Source organism: Crocodylus siamensis, chromosome 5 (genome assembly GCF_052110815.1).
Source record: "Crocodylus siamensis isolate JL-2025a chromosome 5, ASM5211081v1, whole genome shotgun sequence".
In the NCBI taxonomy this organism is placed as follows: Eukaryota; Metazoa; Chordata; order Crocodylia; family Crocodylidae; genus Crocodylus; species Crocodylus siamensis.
The window spans coordinates 83,531,085-83,548,133 of record NC_143399.1 but is presented as its reverse complement, the minus strand read 5'-3'; the positions used below and the strand labels follow the sequence as shown (position 1 = coordinate 83,548,133).

The 17,049-nt window shown below is 42.4% G+C and overlaps 1 protein-coding gene across 11 annotated transcripts in view; it reads left to right on the top strand.

Annotated features, from left to right (window-relative positions):
* Nucleotides 1–17,049, top strand: part of FHOD3 (formin homology 2 domain containing 3) — a 642,552-nt gene that overhangs the window by 548,743 nt on the left and 76,760 nt on the right. For all 11 annotated transcript variants that reach the window (XM_090049608.1, XM_090049605.1, XM_090049607.1 and 8 more), the window contains 2 exons: nucleotides 7,606–7,764; nucleotides 15,985–16,167. In XM_090049608.1, coding sequence (XP_089905734.1) covers nucleotides 7,606–7,764; nucleotides 15,985–16,167 — 342 coding nt within the window. The remainder of the gene's footprint in view (nucleotides 1–7,605; nucleotides 7,765–15,984; nucleotides 16,168–17,049) is intronic.

The following is a 17,049-nucleotide window of genomic DNA, read 5'->3' as shown; positions in this document are numbered from 1 at the left end:
CAAACAAAAAAAGTGCAGCATGGGCTCCAAAATTGATACTGGGAGATCCAGGTATCAAAAAATACCTTAGGGGAAAAAAGCGAGTCAACTGGAGGCTCAGGTCCTCCACAGAGGGGATCTGGTTGCCAACCAGAGTGTCTCTATGGCTGCCCCTTTACTCAATGCTGCACCACGCTGTCTGCCCATGCAGGGCAAACAACAGTGCAAGCTGCTGCAACCTGGACCCAGACTATGTTCCACGTAAGTAAGAGGTGGGGGGGCATTGGAGGAGGCGGGGGACTAGTGAGGGTGCAGGGGACCATGGGAGGGCAGCTTGGGATGGGAAAGGTCCCCCACCTGCCCCCCCACATGGCCCCAGACCCTCAGCCATCCCCCACCTGCTCTACTGCATGGCCCCAGCCCCCCCACCCCCATCCCTGCAGCTCACCAGCAGCAGTAGCAGCAATAGGGGTGATTGGGGCCTCCTGGCACAGCCCCCCTGCCCTGCATGGTGCAGGGCAGTGCAGCTTAGTGCCATCCACCTGACACCCTCACTGCCTTTATTACAGTACGTAGGTGCAGTGCCATGTGCTTTCAGGCAGCTTGGAGCCACTTGGGCTGTCATCCATGGCCCTGTGCTGCTCGTGGATTCCCCCACACCCACATTCTCCCCAATCTCCCCACACCTACCTGCAGTGATACTCGTAGGCTTCAGATTGCTTTAAAATTGTAAATATATCAATAAAATATTGCCCAACTGATCTTTCTCTCTATGTATATATATACATATACATACATACATATATATATAGTGGTCTTTTGTTTTAATTGTGGAAGAACATGAATTTGTGGGGGTATTTTAAAGAGTGACTTTTGGATTTTTTTATCAGAGAATTTGCAGTTTTTAAACAGGAAACACCAGGATTCCTGCTAGTGAGGCAAGTGGCAAGACCCAGGCAGATGAGCCTGCTCAGGACTGGCACCTGGAACCCAGCTGAAGGTGACTGACCTCCTGGCCACTTGGGACCAGGAGGACATGCTTTGACAGTTTAAAGCAGGCCACTACTCTGAGAACATTTTCCGGGTGATAGTTGCCCAGTGCAGCATTACTGCTATGTGGGCAGTGGCACACATAGCATTACTGCTGTACAAAAGACAGCTGTGCAGCCGTAACCCATTGACAGCTGGCCCAGAGGTGCAGATGCCTCTCCTGGCTGTGCAGTCCCCATCCGGGTCTGGCAGGTGCGCAGCCTTGGGGCCACATGCTGTCAGTGGATAGAAGGTACAGGGATCTCTCACGGCTGCTTCAGCAGTCCAGCTGGCCCGAGGGGTAGTGTCCTCAGATACCAATTGCCCAAGTCCTGGAAGCTTCTGAGAGCAAGCAGCCCTGAGCTGCTTGCCAAGGCAACTTTTTATACTGCTGGGGCCAGCACAAGGTAGACTCTAGCTCCCCCCTGACTGCAGATCTGGGTGGAGCTGCACAGTTATTTTGCCCCAGGTGGCACAATTTGCCCTGCACCAATGTGCTTGTCCAGGCACGTGTGCTGAGGCAAAAATCCCTAGCTCAAATTTGTGCTGCTCCTTTTTGAGCTGCTGCAAGCACACATGCCTGCATGTGTGAATGCGCCCTAAAAAAGTTCAACCATCTAGATTTCAAAGCAGGTGCATGTGAGAGGTATAGTGCACAAAGATGAGAGAAAAAACTAAAATTAAGATCAGAAAATTGTTTGGGATGTGGGGTTTTTGGCTCCATCTTGAGTTCCATGTTCCTTGATACAGCTGCAAGCAATTTTACTCCTGTTTTTAATCCTTAACTGTGATTTCCACAGCCCAGAGCTATAAACAGCCGCTTCCTGATGCTGGCTCACAAGAAGTTTTTCATTAAACACAACAGAGTGCAACAAAATACAATTAAAATAAAACTTTGTATAATTCATGTAAAGCCTGGAGATGCTTGTGATTTCTGACTAGAAACCTGTAGTTGTAATGCTTGGTATCAGAACACCCTCTGTTATAAAAAATTTACTTGCTGGACTAGAGAGCAGTGACAGCTTGTTAGCAAGCATGAAGAAAGAGATCACATTTCCTCTTTCAGCCAGATTAGAAATTTCTTCCCTTATTACACTGCCAAGCAATGCAGGTATTTTAGTAAGTTGTTTTTAAATGTTTATTTTCCTGAGGGGAGAGATGAAAAAAGATCACTTCTGCTGTGCTAAGTTATGTTATCATGCAGCCCAGCAGCTCTCTGCTAACTGCTGTGCATAGATTATAAATTAGATTTTCACTGGCTTATCTCCTCCAGGACACAACTGAATTTACTGTTCCTGAAGGCTGAGTAACTGGTAAGAATGAAGATTAAGGGGCATATTTTTCTGTCCATTTACAACCATCCCTCGTACCTGCATGACTTCAGTGAATACTAAAGGAAGTTGTACATGTGAACTGAGGTTAACTGAAGAAGGATGCACAAATCCCAGTCAGAGTCGATGGAAGTTGGGTGCCTAATTCCCTTACATTTCTTTTAAAATACCATGGTTGATCTTTGTTAATTGAGATGGAAAGAGACAGCTGGCCATAATTGTGTTCTCACACTCTGATTTGCTCACAACAACATAACTTCCTCCATATGACTCTTCTGGAAAGGGTATAGTTTGGGAAGGGTCTTTTTTCTCACTTGTATGAGAGTACTGACTTACCTGTGCATGGGAGAAATTGCTTTAAATCTCACTCCTCCTATAATACTCAGAATAAGAAAAGCAAACAAAAACTTAAACCTCTCCTCCCCCTCCCCCCTGGCCCACATCCCATCTTTCTCTAGGTTTCCAAGTTTGACCTGTTGTCTCAGTACTCTTCAAAGAACAGATTATCTTCTGTGCAGACTCCTTCTGTCATTATTACTGTAGTCATACTGAATAATTCCCTTACCGTGCGAGTACTCTGCTGAACCACTTGGCCATGACGAAAGTGGCAGAACTGGCCAGAGATGTCTTGCACAGGGGTGAGCTTGTTAGCACACTCAGAAATAATAAATATGAATAGATTCCCCTTTCCTTACAGGACCTGCTTAATATAGCCTACAGCATTTGAAATAATCTCCTATATATTTATTCCTTAGCATTTGAATCTAATCGGTACCTTCAACTATCTGATCATCTGAAATTTTTCTGCATTAATGAGCTAGTAAAACATGTCCAGAAGCAACACCATGCTAATGTAATGTAACTACCTTCTGTGTGTGTGTGCGCACGCGCGTGTGTGTGCGTGCCTGTGCGCACCTGGTCAGCAACTGTTTTCTATAGGAAAAGCATTTGAGGGTAGACGATACACACATAGATTGATTTGTGCTTTCCCGAGCTTCTAACAATTGGATGGAAAAGGATGATGACGCTCAAATGTAGTCAATTTGTTTGTCTTCAGTTCATAGTTCTGTTCATTTGAGAGATCCCTGTTTAATCTGCTTTCCCAAATTGATCTAAAACCTATTCCTCTTTCAGTTGTTAGATAGTTGTTTAAAGTACTTGCACCCTGCTACACACATAAGATGCTACGGCGCTGTAGTGTCCGTTGGCAAAAACCATGATGCCACTGCTATGTAGCTGTAGCATGCTCCCTCATTATAGTGCATTGCTACAGCAATGTAGTGGCCAAAAATAACTGTGTACTGCCAGCATGGTGCAGTCCAGGCTGTTACTGCACAATGTTTTAGTACTTCTAAAAGGAAGTACTAAATGACAGCACAGTAACAATGGCACCACATGCCCACGTGTAGATGTGCCCACAGAGATATAAAATCCATGTAGATTTTATCTGTCTTTCACAATTTTATTGAAAATAAGGAGAATTTCTACGATTGAAATGATCCCAGTCACTACCTTTCCTTCTCACACTGACATCTGCATTGTCAGGCTCAGTGACTAAAGTGGATATACAGATTGTTTGTGGAAAGCCTAAATTTAACTCGATTTCTTCCAGCCTTTAGCCCTCTTGTAGAAGGTTTTGGGGCTGTGTAATTTTGTACAGTGAAGTATAAGTTCAAAAGTAACCAAGTGTGATTGAGTCTCAAGAGGAAGTGGAAGTGGTCTTTGATTTTTATGTGGTCTTGACCACTAACTGTGGTCCTAGAAAATTGACTAATAGCTCTGCAAGTAAAAATGACTGGTTTAGAGAAACGAATATATTACAGTATCCATAAATCAAATCCTAAATAAAGAAAATACCCTGTTGTGTTGCTGAGGGAAAGATCCAGCATGGTTCAGGGTGCTTTTACAGATGTCAAGAAGAAAGTAAATCCCACAAAAAAGAGCTATAAAATTGAGAGAGAAGTTCACTTTCGGTCACTTAAATACATATTCTAAGTGGTTAAAAAAAATATATTGTAGTTTTGAAGAGCTTGTATACATTTGATCCATAGAACACCTCTAAACTGCCCATCTAAGTAATCTGTCTCATCTAAACACATTTTAAAGTGTTATGATCTCCCTCATAGCAGGCCTACTTAAATTGCTATAAAATTACTTATACCAGTACAGCTATTCCTGTAGAGAAAGAGGAGTAAGCTATCCCAGGAAAAGGCACATATGTATTGATAAAACTGCATCAACCCCAGAGGTTGTCATGCTATAACAATTCCAGTAAAGGAAATAAAATCACATTTATCCAATACAATTATGCTAGTACAGCATCTATGTATAGGTCAGGCTTTAGATAATTTATGGCCCAGTGTTGGCTTTCACACAGTCCCTGAATAAGTAGCAGAGCATAATTGCATTGTTAAGCTGTAAGCCTGGAAACAGGTTGAGACTCAGACATTAAGAATTCCCCTGCCTACCCTTCCTTGACCCACAGGGGAAGTAATGCACCAACACCAGGTTACTCCCCATTCATCATGCCTGTCAGTATTGGTGAGTGGAGCTAAAAATCTCTTCTCAGATTCTGTCCACTTGCAGAAAATAAAGCCCAGCTGAGGCTGCTGCTCCCCCACCTGTGCTGCTAAACATAAGGCAGGTAACAGGGAAAGGAGGGAGGCTACAGTCTCACTCTTAGTGTCTGCACTAGACTTTAAACACATGGTTAAGAACAAGCATAGACTTAAGTGCTTTGTTAAATTAGGGCCTTGTTATACCTTGCACTATGAGCCACACAGAAGTTTATGGGTGCTAGTGCTAGCTTGAGTTTGGGGCAGTCACACTTCAGGCCAGGAGGGGCCTGGAGGACTGAAAGGTAAATGTCCCACCTACTCTCCCATTCCAGGCTTCCTCCCTGCCACCAGGGCTCCCCCAGTTTCCCCTCCTCGCTTACTTGTGGCTGCCTATGCTGTCTATCCTGGAGGGCAAGGAGGGTTAACTCACCTACCTAGGCACTGCTGCTAGTCTGCTGCTCTTCACCAGGCTGAGCCTGCCCTAAGAGCAGCAGCAGCGATGGTGGGGCAGGCAGATTAACCTTTCCCTGCCTGTTCCTAAGGACAGGCAACACAGGCAGCCACAAATAAGCAGGGAGGGGTTGGGGGCAGTGAACCAGGATCCATGGTTCTGGTGCAAGGGGACCTGATCCCAGCGAGTGGGGGAGGGGGTTCAGGTGGGTGTTTATACTAAGGTGCAGTCTAAAGTGGCTATGGGGTAGCTACAAGTTGGGTAACAGGAGTCAGAGATAATCTTACCCAGGAGTAGGATACCATTGATCTGTATAACAAATGCTTAAGGCCAGTTTCAGGTGTTATTGTGGGGATAATCCAGGTGTTAAGAGCTCCAGAACCTGCCCAAAATCACCATGTAACAAGGCCCTTAGTGTTAACTTTTAACCTAAATTCGAGCCAAATTTAGACCCGAAGAACTGCTTCTTAGGCATTCACTGTGTGTTATCAAAGGAGAGAGGACAAAATGAAGCACCCACACACTATAAAAAAGACTGAGGAATAGACTCCACTTTAGATGAGCTGTATTAATTAAACTCAGGCTGGCCATAAAGACACCTTCTAAAGATATGCAATAAAAAAAAAATTAAAAAATAAAAATTAAAGAGCTCAATCCCTCAACTGAGGGCCAAACTTAACTTTTTATGAAGCCCTCAGAATGCTTTGCAAATCAGCTTGCTAAATGAACTTTGCACATGTTCAGTGCTGGATGGAGAGAACTTTTCTTTGCATTGAACCCTTAAGTGAAATCTATAATATTGATCATTGCTAATATTTTGCATGTGCTTACTGTTTGTTTGTGCATATGTTGTTATTTTGTGTGATAATCTCAAAATCTTTGGCAAGTAAGATGACCATCTTATGCCTGATTCCATATGGGAGTTCCCAAAAGGCAAGAGAACAGAGGAGGTAGATTCACACCCTTGCAGGGATCAGTGAAACTACCATGACCTCAAGCAAGGGAAGGAGGTTCTTGCCTCACCAGCCAGAGGACCACCAGGTAGCAACTATGGGCTGCACATTCATAAAAGAGGTATAGAAAGTAGGGCTGTGCAAAGCTTCAGTTGCTGATTCGATTCAGATGAGATTTGGCCCAATTCAGTGGCCAAATTTCCAAATACAAATCGAATCAGGAGACCCATTAATCTCTCTGAATTGAATCAGAAGCCTCTGAATCGATTCAGAGAGATTCGATTATTCGGCCATCGACACTGATTTATATGCTTTTTGTACGTCCCTCAAGGTACCAGGTGTGGCTCGTAAACACTGATATGGTGGGGCAGATGGAGCATCCCACAGGAGTGTGGGGGGATCCCCTGCATGCTCAGCAACAGACCCGGAAGTGGATCAGAAGTACTTTGGATCCACTTCCAGGTTTGCCACGGAATGTGCAGGAGACACCCCCCGCCAGCTTGGTAAGTGGTGCTTCCTAGGTCTGGGGAGGGGTGTCACCCGAGGTCACCCCACAGCCAATTGCTGATCAAATCGAATCACTGTCCCTCAAATCAGGCTGAATCTGAATCGAATACTGTCTGCTTCGTACACCCCTAATAGAAAGCTTCCTCTGAGAGTTATGTTACTAGTGCCAAGGGGGGCATCACATCTGTTTTCTAATATAAGAGCCCCCTGAATCAAGCCATAGAAACCCTGCTTGGTAGGTAGACATTACTGTTTCCATCTCCCAAATGAGCTAGAGATGTTGTGTGGTAAAGCCAGGGTCTGCCAGTCAGTCATCATCAGCTGGGAAGAGATCACGGGTCCCTACTCTGAACACCAGGCAACGCTTCTACAAGCAGTTTCTGTGAACTCCAGCAGTTCCTGCCACCATTTATTTTTTATCAGACGGAGCAAAGTGTCACTTTGTACTGATAATTTTACATTTTTGTTAAACATTGTGACTCAGTCCCAAATGACCTGTATTCCCATAGCAAAAAATACATAAATCAAAATATCTTGCACAATAAGATTGATCTCTCCTTCTGGCTTTAACTTTGACAATGCCTGTTGACATCAGTGTAGATTTGTGGGTGTGAGTTACCTTAGGATTTAGCTTGGGTTTGGCAGTTTCAGACACATAAGAGTAATTTTAATTCCATTGTATTTTATTGCATAATTGTATCAGTGTAAATCATTGAAAAGAAGTGTGCATTTATGCAGTATGGTATAAGAAAATTACTGGGAGAATCATTTTTTTTGTTTTATCTTTATTTACCAAGAAAACTGCTGCAGATGGAAAGCGACAAGAAATTATTGTGTTGGACTCGAAGCGAAGCAATGCTATCAATATTGGCTTGACAGTATTACCCCCTCCACGGACAATTAAGACTGCTATTTTGAACTTTGATGAATATGCCTTAAATAAGGAAGGAATAGAGGTAAGAAAGAATAATCTAATAACTTTGTGCCTGGGTATAATATATAATGCATGCCTGGTTCCCCTTGTGATGGAAAAATGTGCTTTACTTTGATTGTTAAGGCTTGACATTAGTTTTATAGAACTGCCAATTCTTACCTGTAGACCTTGAATACTTAGGACATAAACGTTTTTAAAGTAGGTCCCTAATATTAGTTTTCTAACTCCATGTGAAGGATTTTTAGATGTGCAGGGTACATCTAACTCTCAATGGTACCCAAAGAAAGCTTTAAGAACTCAGCAAAATACAGATTTCAGTGACTAAATTTTAAGTATCTAAGTTTGCAAATGTTGACCTAAATTCCTATTCAGATTGCAATACATCATCATCACTCCATCTCTTTGTATTTCCTCAAAGTTTATTTGCACATTTCTTTCATTGAAATCATTCAAAATCCTAATTATCGATTCAGCTCATTAGTCACTTGTATTAAAAAAACCTGGTAAATAACTATTGACCAGTTATCAAGCCTGAGCAAATTTTTAGTTCTTAGAGCTGATGAAAGCTCCGAGGTTTAATAAAGTTCATGTGTGGTCAGCAATTGGAATTGTTCTAGACAGTAAATCAAATGGAAAACAAATACAGTGCCGAGTTGTCCTCAAAATAGCACCTCTGTGCTACTGTTGTCTGAAGTAAAGCAATGATTCTAAAGATGGCAGATGATGTAATTTTTACCATTACATGTTTGACTTTTCTTATTGAGATCCAAGATGGACTCAGTTTGTTATACTTCTATCAAAATATTTTTTCTCTATAAATCTAAAGCAAAATGGCTGTTACTCTGGTTTGCTTTAATTTTTTAATGTGTTTTGAATAAGCATGTAATGCAGACAGAACAGTCTGCATGCTCCCAAAACTTGTGTAAGAGCTCAGTCCATATTTAACAGAATAGATCATTTACAGGTCATGTTTAGTTCAATATTTCAGTTTTAACGTATCTTGATTTTTTCCCTATGCTCCTCCTCCCCATATTCAAAATAGAAGGAAAACATAAAGGAAAGGCAATACAAAAAGTAAGTTACAAACAGTTCAGTGCAGTAACAAATGAAAATGTAGTATTACATTTTAACCAAAAGGCAGAGCCTGCTTCTTTCCCAGTGGAATGCAAGAACTTCCCAATGATACCTTATTTCTGCAGCTGAAGAATCAGACCTCTAGGAAAGCAATTTTGTAGACTGTGACTCCAGAGCCTAAGTCTTAAAAATTTGTTTTTCATATGACTGTAATATTTTTTGCAATGCTTTAAAAGCTAGCCAGCTTTTGTTGAGTTTACCCTGAAGTGCACTGATTTGGAAAGTTTTCAGGTAGCATGGTGTTTCTATCACAAATTGCAAATGCAAAGAAGAGCATTAGTGCCCATTATCAGAATGCATAATAAAGCTATTCAAAATTGGGCATATCCCTTCTATTTTTAATTGCTAGTTTCTCTTGTGGACTGAAATTCAGCTGCTCTGGACAAAAGTGCCATTTCAGTCCCACCTACAGCGGGGGCTACCCTGGGCCTCTGAAAGCCAGCTTGTACCATCTCACTCAAATGTGGATGTCCTTTGCACTCCCCGAGTTATGCCAGCAACCCATAATCTTATTTTTAAATATATATATTTTAATATTTTAAGTGTGTGTGTGTGTGTGTGTGTGTACAGTAGGGAAGATTTCAAAGTAAAGTGCAATTGGGAAATGACAGATTGTTGCCTTCACAAGCTCAAGGCTTCTATCATATTTGTGGGTACCGTGACACAGCCTTTTTTTACATACTGTTCTTTTCCACTAATTTTCTTCTTCTTTCTTGGTTACTTCTGCAAGATGCTGAGTTGAGTTCTTTGTTCTCACTTCAGCAAAAGCATAGGTATTAGGTACATCCTTAAATTAAGAACATGAGTTCTTCTCTTGACTATGAAACAGGGTGGGTGTCCCTAGGGATGGCTGTGATGCCCCTAGGGCCCCTTTACCATACCAGTCTTTCTTAATAGGCACCCTCTGTCTTGCCCCCCACGTCTTGCTGGTACTATTTATATTGGGAGGCTGTCCTTTGATCTTCTATGTTTGGACACAGTATTGCTGGATCCTACTGGACCCTGGGGTTCATAGACCCCTTGGCATCCTGCTTCATGATATCTCCTAAGACCCTCTCAGCCTTCTGGGCTATATGCATGGCTCCATACCACCCTTTTACTACACCCCAAGCCTCGCAGATGGTACTGGTGCTGTCTCACCTCAGCCTGTCTCTGCCCCTCACTGGCACCTGGGGTCCCCAACGAGGCCTCCTCCTTCCCCAAAAAGCCTCACCCAAAACACCGGTGTTATAAAACAGCAAATGAAAGCATGAGCCCCTGGGCTATAACAGAACACCAAAGTTCAGGGTGTGCTCTGCCCCTTTAAAAGAGTAACACATTTTTTCTGGTACTAAGTGCCTAGTAGGCAGGGTATCTTGTGGGCTCCTGGAGCCCCATTAGCCCTAACGGCAGCATGCCTGGCAGCTGCAGCATCTCTGGTCTGTTCCTCCCTGGAGGCTCCTTCCCCTTTGGCTGCTGGCAGGCGACTGCCCTGCCTAGCCCTAGCCCTAGGGTTTATATGGGCCTAGGGCCCTGCCTCTTCCAGCCAGCTGACCAGGTGCATGTGTGGCCAATTCCTTCCTTAGGTGGTTGTCATGTTAACCTGCACTGGGGCTCTTGTCTGGCTCTTTGGGCTCTCTCCCCAGGCATTCTCTTCTCTTAGAGGAGCAGGAACCTTAGTGCTCTGTGACAGACTACAATGTGAAAATGCATGAACTATACGATTTGTTGTATTAGAGTGCTTTGGACCTCACAGGATGCAGTCATCAACATACAGAATAGGTGACAACTTCAGTGGTAGTTTTCTCTTCATTTAGAAAAAGTAAGGTCACTTCTGGAGGGTTTTTTTTCCATTCCTTCCACCCTCCTGTGCTGAGGCAGAAAGCACCCCTGTGCTTCCAACCTTGATAAACCACTGCATTGTCTACAAACTTGCCAGATCATTAGAAGCCTGGCAGATGGCTAGTTAGCTTTTAAGATATTGCAAAATCCAGTCAGGTGCAAAGTACATTTTTAATACCTGTCTATCTTTAACAAATGATAGATTACCGAGCCCATATGTAATTGTCAGTCTCGCTTCTAGTCAGATTGCAGTTATCTGCCATTCACACTTACTGTGATGAGCTGTTCACAAAAAAGCTTTTAAATGGGTAATACGCATCTCATCCTTCTAACTTTGTTCTCTTTGTAAAAAGCTATATTGCATTGGCTCAATCAAAGTGAAAAAAATAAAATTGCTCCCAGGTTATGAACAAATTGCCAAATTCTGTAAAGAAAAGTAGAAGACTGAAACCATTAAAAGCAACTGAAAATGCCCCTTTGACATGGGCAGAATTGAAAATCTTAACTATCAACATTGATTCATGCTGTGCTGATAATAAAAAGAATTTACTTTCTATTGTGTTAATTTTCAAGGTTATAATGGAAGGCAGATCATTCCATTTGTCCTTTTGTCCATGGTAGACTGCCATAGGCCTGCAGTAAAAGGAGTATTGGGTATGGAGGTGTAACAGGGGGCCTGCTTGGGGCCGATCTCTGTGTGGCCCACCCACCTGTTCCTGGGCTAACCACCCGCCTTCTCAGTTGCCATGCCTTGATATTAATTGAGTAATAGATGTTAGTTAGGCAGGAGGCTGCCCATTTTCTGCCCCGATGCCAGGGGACACTATTTGCAGCTCCTTTCCTCCCCTACGCCTCAGCCCAAGCCTCGCAGATGGCATCTCAATGTTCCTTTAATCACCGGCCCCCCCAGTGGGCCCCAGAATCCTCCTATTGAACCCCACCTGGATTCCTCTTCTTCAGGCAGGCTGTCCCACAGTCATAGCTCCCTGAGCTGGTTCCCCTTCGGGTGTGGTCCCCCCACTGAGACCTTCAACTCATCTAGGCCTGGCCCATCTCCAGGTCAGTCAGGACCCCAGGCCCTCAGCTCTTGGGCATCCCTTGCAGTGGGCCCGTGTCCCTTCCGGTCCTGGCCCCAGCATGGGCCAGTCAAGGGAAACTCAGACAGGCCTGAGTCTATGGCCCTTTTCTCATTCTCTGAGGGTCCACCCTCTGGGCCCTCCAAAACAAGGGCATACCCACCCAGTCATGGGGGCTAGGGGTTAAGGCACCCCGACACACCTTTCACCCAGGTGGTAACTGACCTGGCATTTCCTGGGGGCTTCCGCATCACTGGGAGCCCCACCAGGCCACCCACTCCCAGCAGGATGCAGATTTAGGTCATGCCCAGGACCAGGAGCGTCCTACCATTTCCTACAGCTTCTCCCTTACCTCCAGACAATACTAGCAGCCCTCCAGCCAGGCAATGTTGTTGCCTGCCCTCCAGCAGCAGAGCTGCCTTGTTTATATGGGCAGCCCTGAATCTAAGATGGCTGCCCTTATTAGGCACCTGGCAGCTGTTGGCTCCAGGTCCTTAAAGTGGGGGTATCTTGGAAAAAAAATACAACATGCAATAGTGTGGAGTCCATAGAGGGAGGGGCCTGTGGAAGCTGCTATAGCTTAGACAGACTGCCTGGGTTGTGTTTAAGTTTTGCCAGCGGTCCCCTCTAGCAGGTTAACATGATAGGTCTCAAAAGAGAGCTTTGGCCTCTTCCCTCTGGGTTATGAGTTTTGTGCTCTCCTTTTAAGGGCTTATCTTCACTGTGGCATTAGTACAGCAACTTTGGAGCCTACCTTTAAATTTATATTCCACCAATAAACAAGATGCATTGACAGTGATAGATTGTAACATGACCAGCTGACATAAATATAAACATATCAAGCTATGTCTAAGTTAGGTGTGAAAGGGTGTTTCAAATATTAATCTAAAATAACCCCCCTTTTCACAGTCTAGACAGCCTCTGAGAAGAAAATTTACCTAAGCAGTGTTTTCTTGGCTATGTGTTTGTTTTCAGTGTAGTCACTGCCATAATAAATTTTACATACTATTTTTAAAAAGCATACAAAGAACACCATATTTTTTCTATAGTTTCTCTTAACAACAATTATATGTTCAGGTAATTCAACAGAAAGTTGAAAAAACAAAGCTGCAGTTGGCAGTTATTGATTTATTGATATTATTATAAGGTATTTTGGATGCAATCCCTTCTCTTTGGAAACTGGATGGGGTTCTGAGAGTCCAAATAAAATAAAATTAATTCATGTGTCTCTAGGTTAATATATGGTTCTGGATTTCATATTCATTTTGTTTTAAAACTGTTGCATGTAATATACCTTTTGGAACTCAGTTCTATGAGGTAGTGGCTAAAAGTTCAGAAAATACATATTCAGTTGTAAAATTAATAACTTCATGAAAGGACTGGGCCCATAGTCTTAAAAAGACCTCGGTGCCTAAACTGGGATTGAGATGGAATTTAGGTACCCAAGTCCAAGAGTGCAATACACAAAACAGCTGAGGACCATAGGTACCTAAAGTCTGTAAGTAGCAAAGTTTTCTCTAATAATATTCTTGAGGTGCCAATAGTTTTTAAAGATTTTGAGAGTGCTCAGAACAGGCACTGGCTAGTTAGGGCTGAGCAGCTCAGTTCCTGTCTCATGCCAGAGTTGAGTTAGGATCCTCAAGCTAGATGTTCCTTCCTCCAGGTCTCCTGAGAGGTATGCCTAGAGTATACTTCCCAGACTTAGGACCTTGCTGAAATTCAGATAGAATGCTATGACCATACTCTCTTTCATTCAGAAATGACAGTCAGGCATCACTCCTGTTTTACACAAGTCAACAGCTAGAGCACTGATTTATGACAGACCTGGGTTCACCCTGCGGGGGATCATAGCCTACAGTGCTCGTCTCTCAGGAGTTACCCAACCCAGCAGGGTGAGTGCAAGTTGTGGGGAGGCAATCAGGACTCATAGTAGAGATATCTTTTATTAGACCAACAAGATCTTTGCAAAAACAATTCTTTAATTGCAAGCTTTCGGGCACAAATACCCTTCATCAGGCATTGGAGAAAAGATTGTAAAAGTTCTCCGGGGTAGAAATGAAAGTTCATATTCCATACAATTTCACAGAGGAGTCAATAGATGGAAAACTCCTCTGGGCAGTCAGTTCATAGCTGGTATGGAGCCTGTCACCTTTTTGTTGTGGGGAGGACATTCTGTCCCTCGTGTTGAAGCTGTCCCACCTGGGGAAAAAGAGAATTCAAATTTCAGTGGTCCCCTCCTACCCATAAATCTCAGCAATTGGCAGTGTCCAGAAGAAGGACACTGGGGGGATGGGGGATTCAGTTTTAAAAGCAAAATAATTCGTCTCTATGATCTCATATGAACCAGATTGCCAAAAACAATCTTTTTTATCCATAAAAAGACTACTTTACTGTACAGATTTCTATGAAAATACGCTGTCTGGAGAGGCCAGGGGCATGGAATTATGCAGTTTACACTGCACTGTGACACTCCGGGAGCAGGGTCTGTATGAACCTGGAGACTACTTATAGATGTTGATAAGTTGTTCCTTGCCCGCTGCCTGCTGAATGATGCCTTTCTCAGTGTTAAGAGATAATGATTAAGTTCAAAGCTACTCATGATCTAGTGGTTATGAGTTGTTACAAAGTGCCAGTAACTTCTGGTCAAACTGTATTTTTATTGTCAACGCATGTAAAAAAAAAATAATAATAATAATAAACTGGCCGATGGTAGACTCATCCATCTTCAGCCCTGAATAAATGGTTTAAATAGGTCATCAAGTGAAAAATAAAAATAAGAACACTGTATGGCTTTCTCATGAAGGCACAAAGAAATCACAGGATAAAAATGAATTTGTTAAAATGGTTGAAAGTTTGTCTGAAGAACTACTTGTTGTGGCATTTGTTCTTCCTTGAGTGCAGCTAGCATGAAATCAGCCAGCATGTCGACAGCTGCTCTGATCCTTCCAAGGCAATGTTTCAACAGCAGTCATGATCCTTGACAGCTTGCATAGCAAATTGGGTTGGCCTAGCTTTTTCACATGCTACACTAGTTGTCTTGGTGGCATAGATGTCTTGGACTGAATGCTTTTGTCAGCTGTCGGCCTCTTGTGCTTACATAAAACTCAGGGAGGAGGGGAGTCCCTTGAAAATAAAGTTTACTCTTTCCTTATCAAATCATTAGATACTGTACTATGGCTGGATTTAAATAAATGCTGGTAATGCAAGATGATAATTTGCTGGATTAAACCTGGTCCTTCACATAATGGCATAGGAAGGGAACCCCTCTCTTCCCGTGCTTGTCAGCAGTAAGCTAGATGCATATAGATGGGACAGGGCAGAGAGGTCTTCCTTTGGTTCATTACATCAGTTATTGACCACTGCTAAAACAAGATTTTTGATTGGATCGGTCAATTGTGTGACCTAGTATGGCAGATCTTGTGATTCTTTTGTATCCCTATGAAAACGATTTGGCCATCATGGAAAAACATAACATTCTTTTCAATGAATAAACAGGTCTTGTTGAAAACCTACTATTCAGTTTCAATAGACAATAGGTCCTGAATTATTTGATTAATTTTGCTTTCCTTTTTTGGGTTTAATATTTACTATGTTAAAGACTTATTAAGAAGTAATATTTCAATAGCTTTTTCCTGTGGTTAACTGCCTACAGTTCATCAAAATAAAAAAAAATTTTTTAAATTCTAATTTTAAACAAATGGCACGTGTTCAAGGTTTCCTCATTATAGTTTAGCTTCCTGTACAGTAGTTCATACCTGAATATGCTCGATTCTGGTCACAATTTTATTCTCGCTTGTTTTGAGTCCCTCTATTGATTTCAGCAGAGTTACCCCAGTGTAAAGCCAGAGTAAATAAAGCAGGTACCAAGTGTGTTACTTAATTAACTGAAGAATGCTGTCTGTTTCCAATATATGTTGTATAATAGAGTCATAGATGTTAGGGTCAAAAGGGACCTCAGTAGGTCATCGAATCCAACGCCCTGCCATGCGCAGGAAAGAGCACTGGGGTCAGACAACCCCAGCCAGGTGCTTGTCCAGCCTCCTTTTAAAGACCCCCAAGGTAGGGGATAGCACCACCTCCCTTGGAAGCACATTCCAGATTCTGAACGTGCTAGTTCTCCCTACCCTTCCTCCTTCAGAATTAAAACAAAATTGAAATCTCAGTTCTTGTGCTCTTGACTCAGAGTTCTTGTCCTTTGGCTTTGGTCCTAGAAAATTCTAACCATGATTCCTACAGAGGAGGAGAAGCAGAAAATCCAGGAGGCACAGATGGCAAACCCAGACATTCCCCTGGGCAGCGCAGAACAGTTTCTTCTCACGCTTTCTTCTATCAGCGAACTCTCCGCCAGACTCCAGCTCTGGGCTTTCAAAATGGACTATGAGCTAGTGGAAAAGGTGAGCTTCCTTTGAGTGGAAGGAGGAGACCATTTCAGGTTCTTATTTCAACTTCTTCAGTCCTCCTAGTTGGATATATTGTGAGTACGGCTAATGAATTGCTTTTCATGTTTGCTTTGGTGACCAACTGGAAATGAAACAAAAATTGCCCCTCTATTAGCCTGATTTCTTCCTTCTTTAATTAGGTAGTAATAATTTGGGAACAAGGCATAGGGCTAAATCCATACTGCTGTTTATCCAGTCAAAATATTCACAACAGTCAGGTGGAGTTTTGCTTGCATTAAGACTAATTTAATTTAATATTTTGGCCAATTTTAGAATATGGTATTAGGAAATTCCCGACTGGTAACACACACAAACAAAATGTATCTTGTTTGAATACTTCAAAATCAAAATCATATCCAGTGTAACTACTTTACCTACAATGGAATTACTCCAAGAATAAGTTTAGCCCTTTATGTCAACTTCTGTTAACTCAGTCATTAAAAATCCACATTTTTCTGTATTGGATTTAAGGAGATTATTGTAAAATGAAATGCAATTAAAAAATTACAGAAATGTCTTTCCAAAGACTCTTGCAAATGCCTCCTGAATAGGTATTTTCCTCACTAAACACACTGCTTGCAAAAGATGTTCTTCAGTTGCCTTAACCTCTCCTCAGAGCAGAGTTTAGCATATCCTATTGTCCTGTAATCTGTTTTGGTTAATTTTTTCTGAAATTTTTAAAACCATTTTAAACAAACCAAAATTTTGAAAATTCAGAAATGTCAATACATTCTAATAATATTTCTCAACTTATACGCACAGTTATAGGAATGGATAGACCAGAAAGCCTTTTACTTCAGGCTTTAAAAAAACCACTGAAATGAACATTGTTAAAAC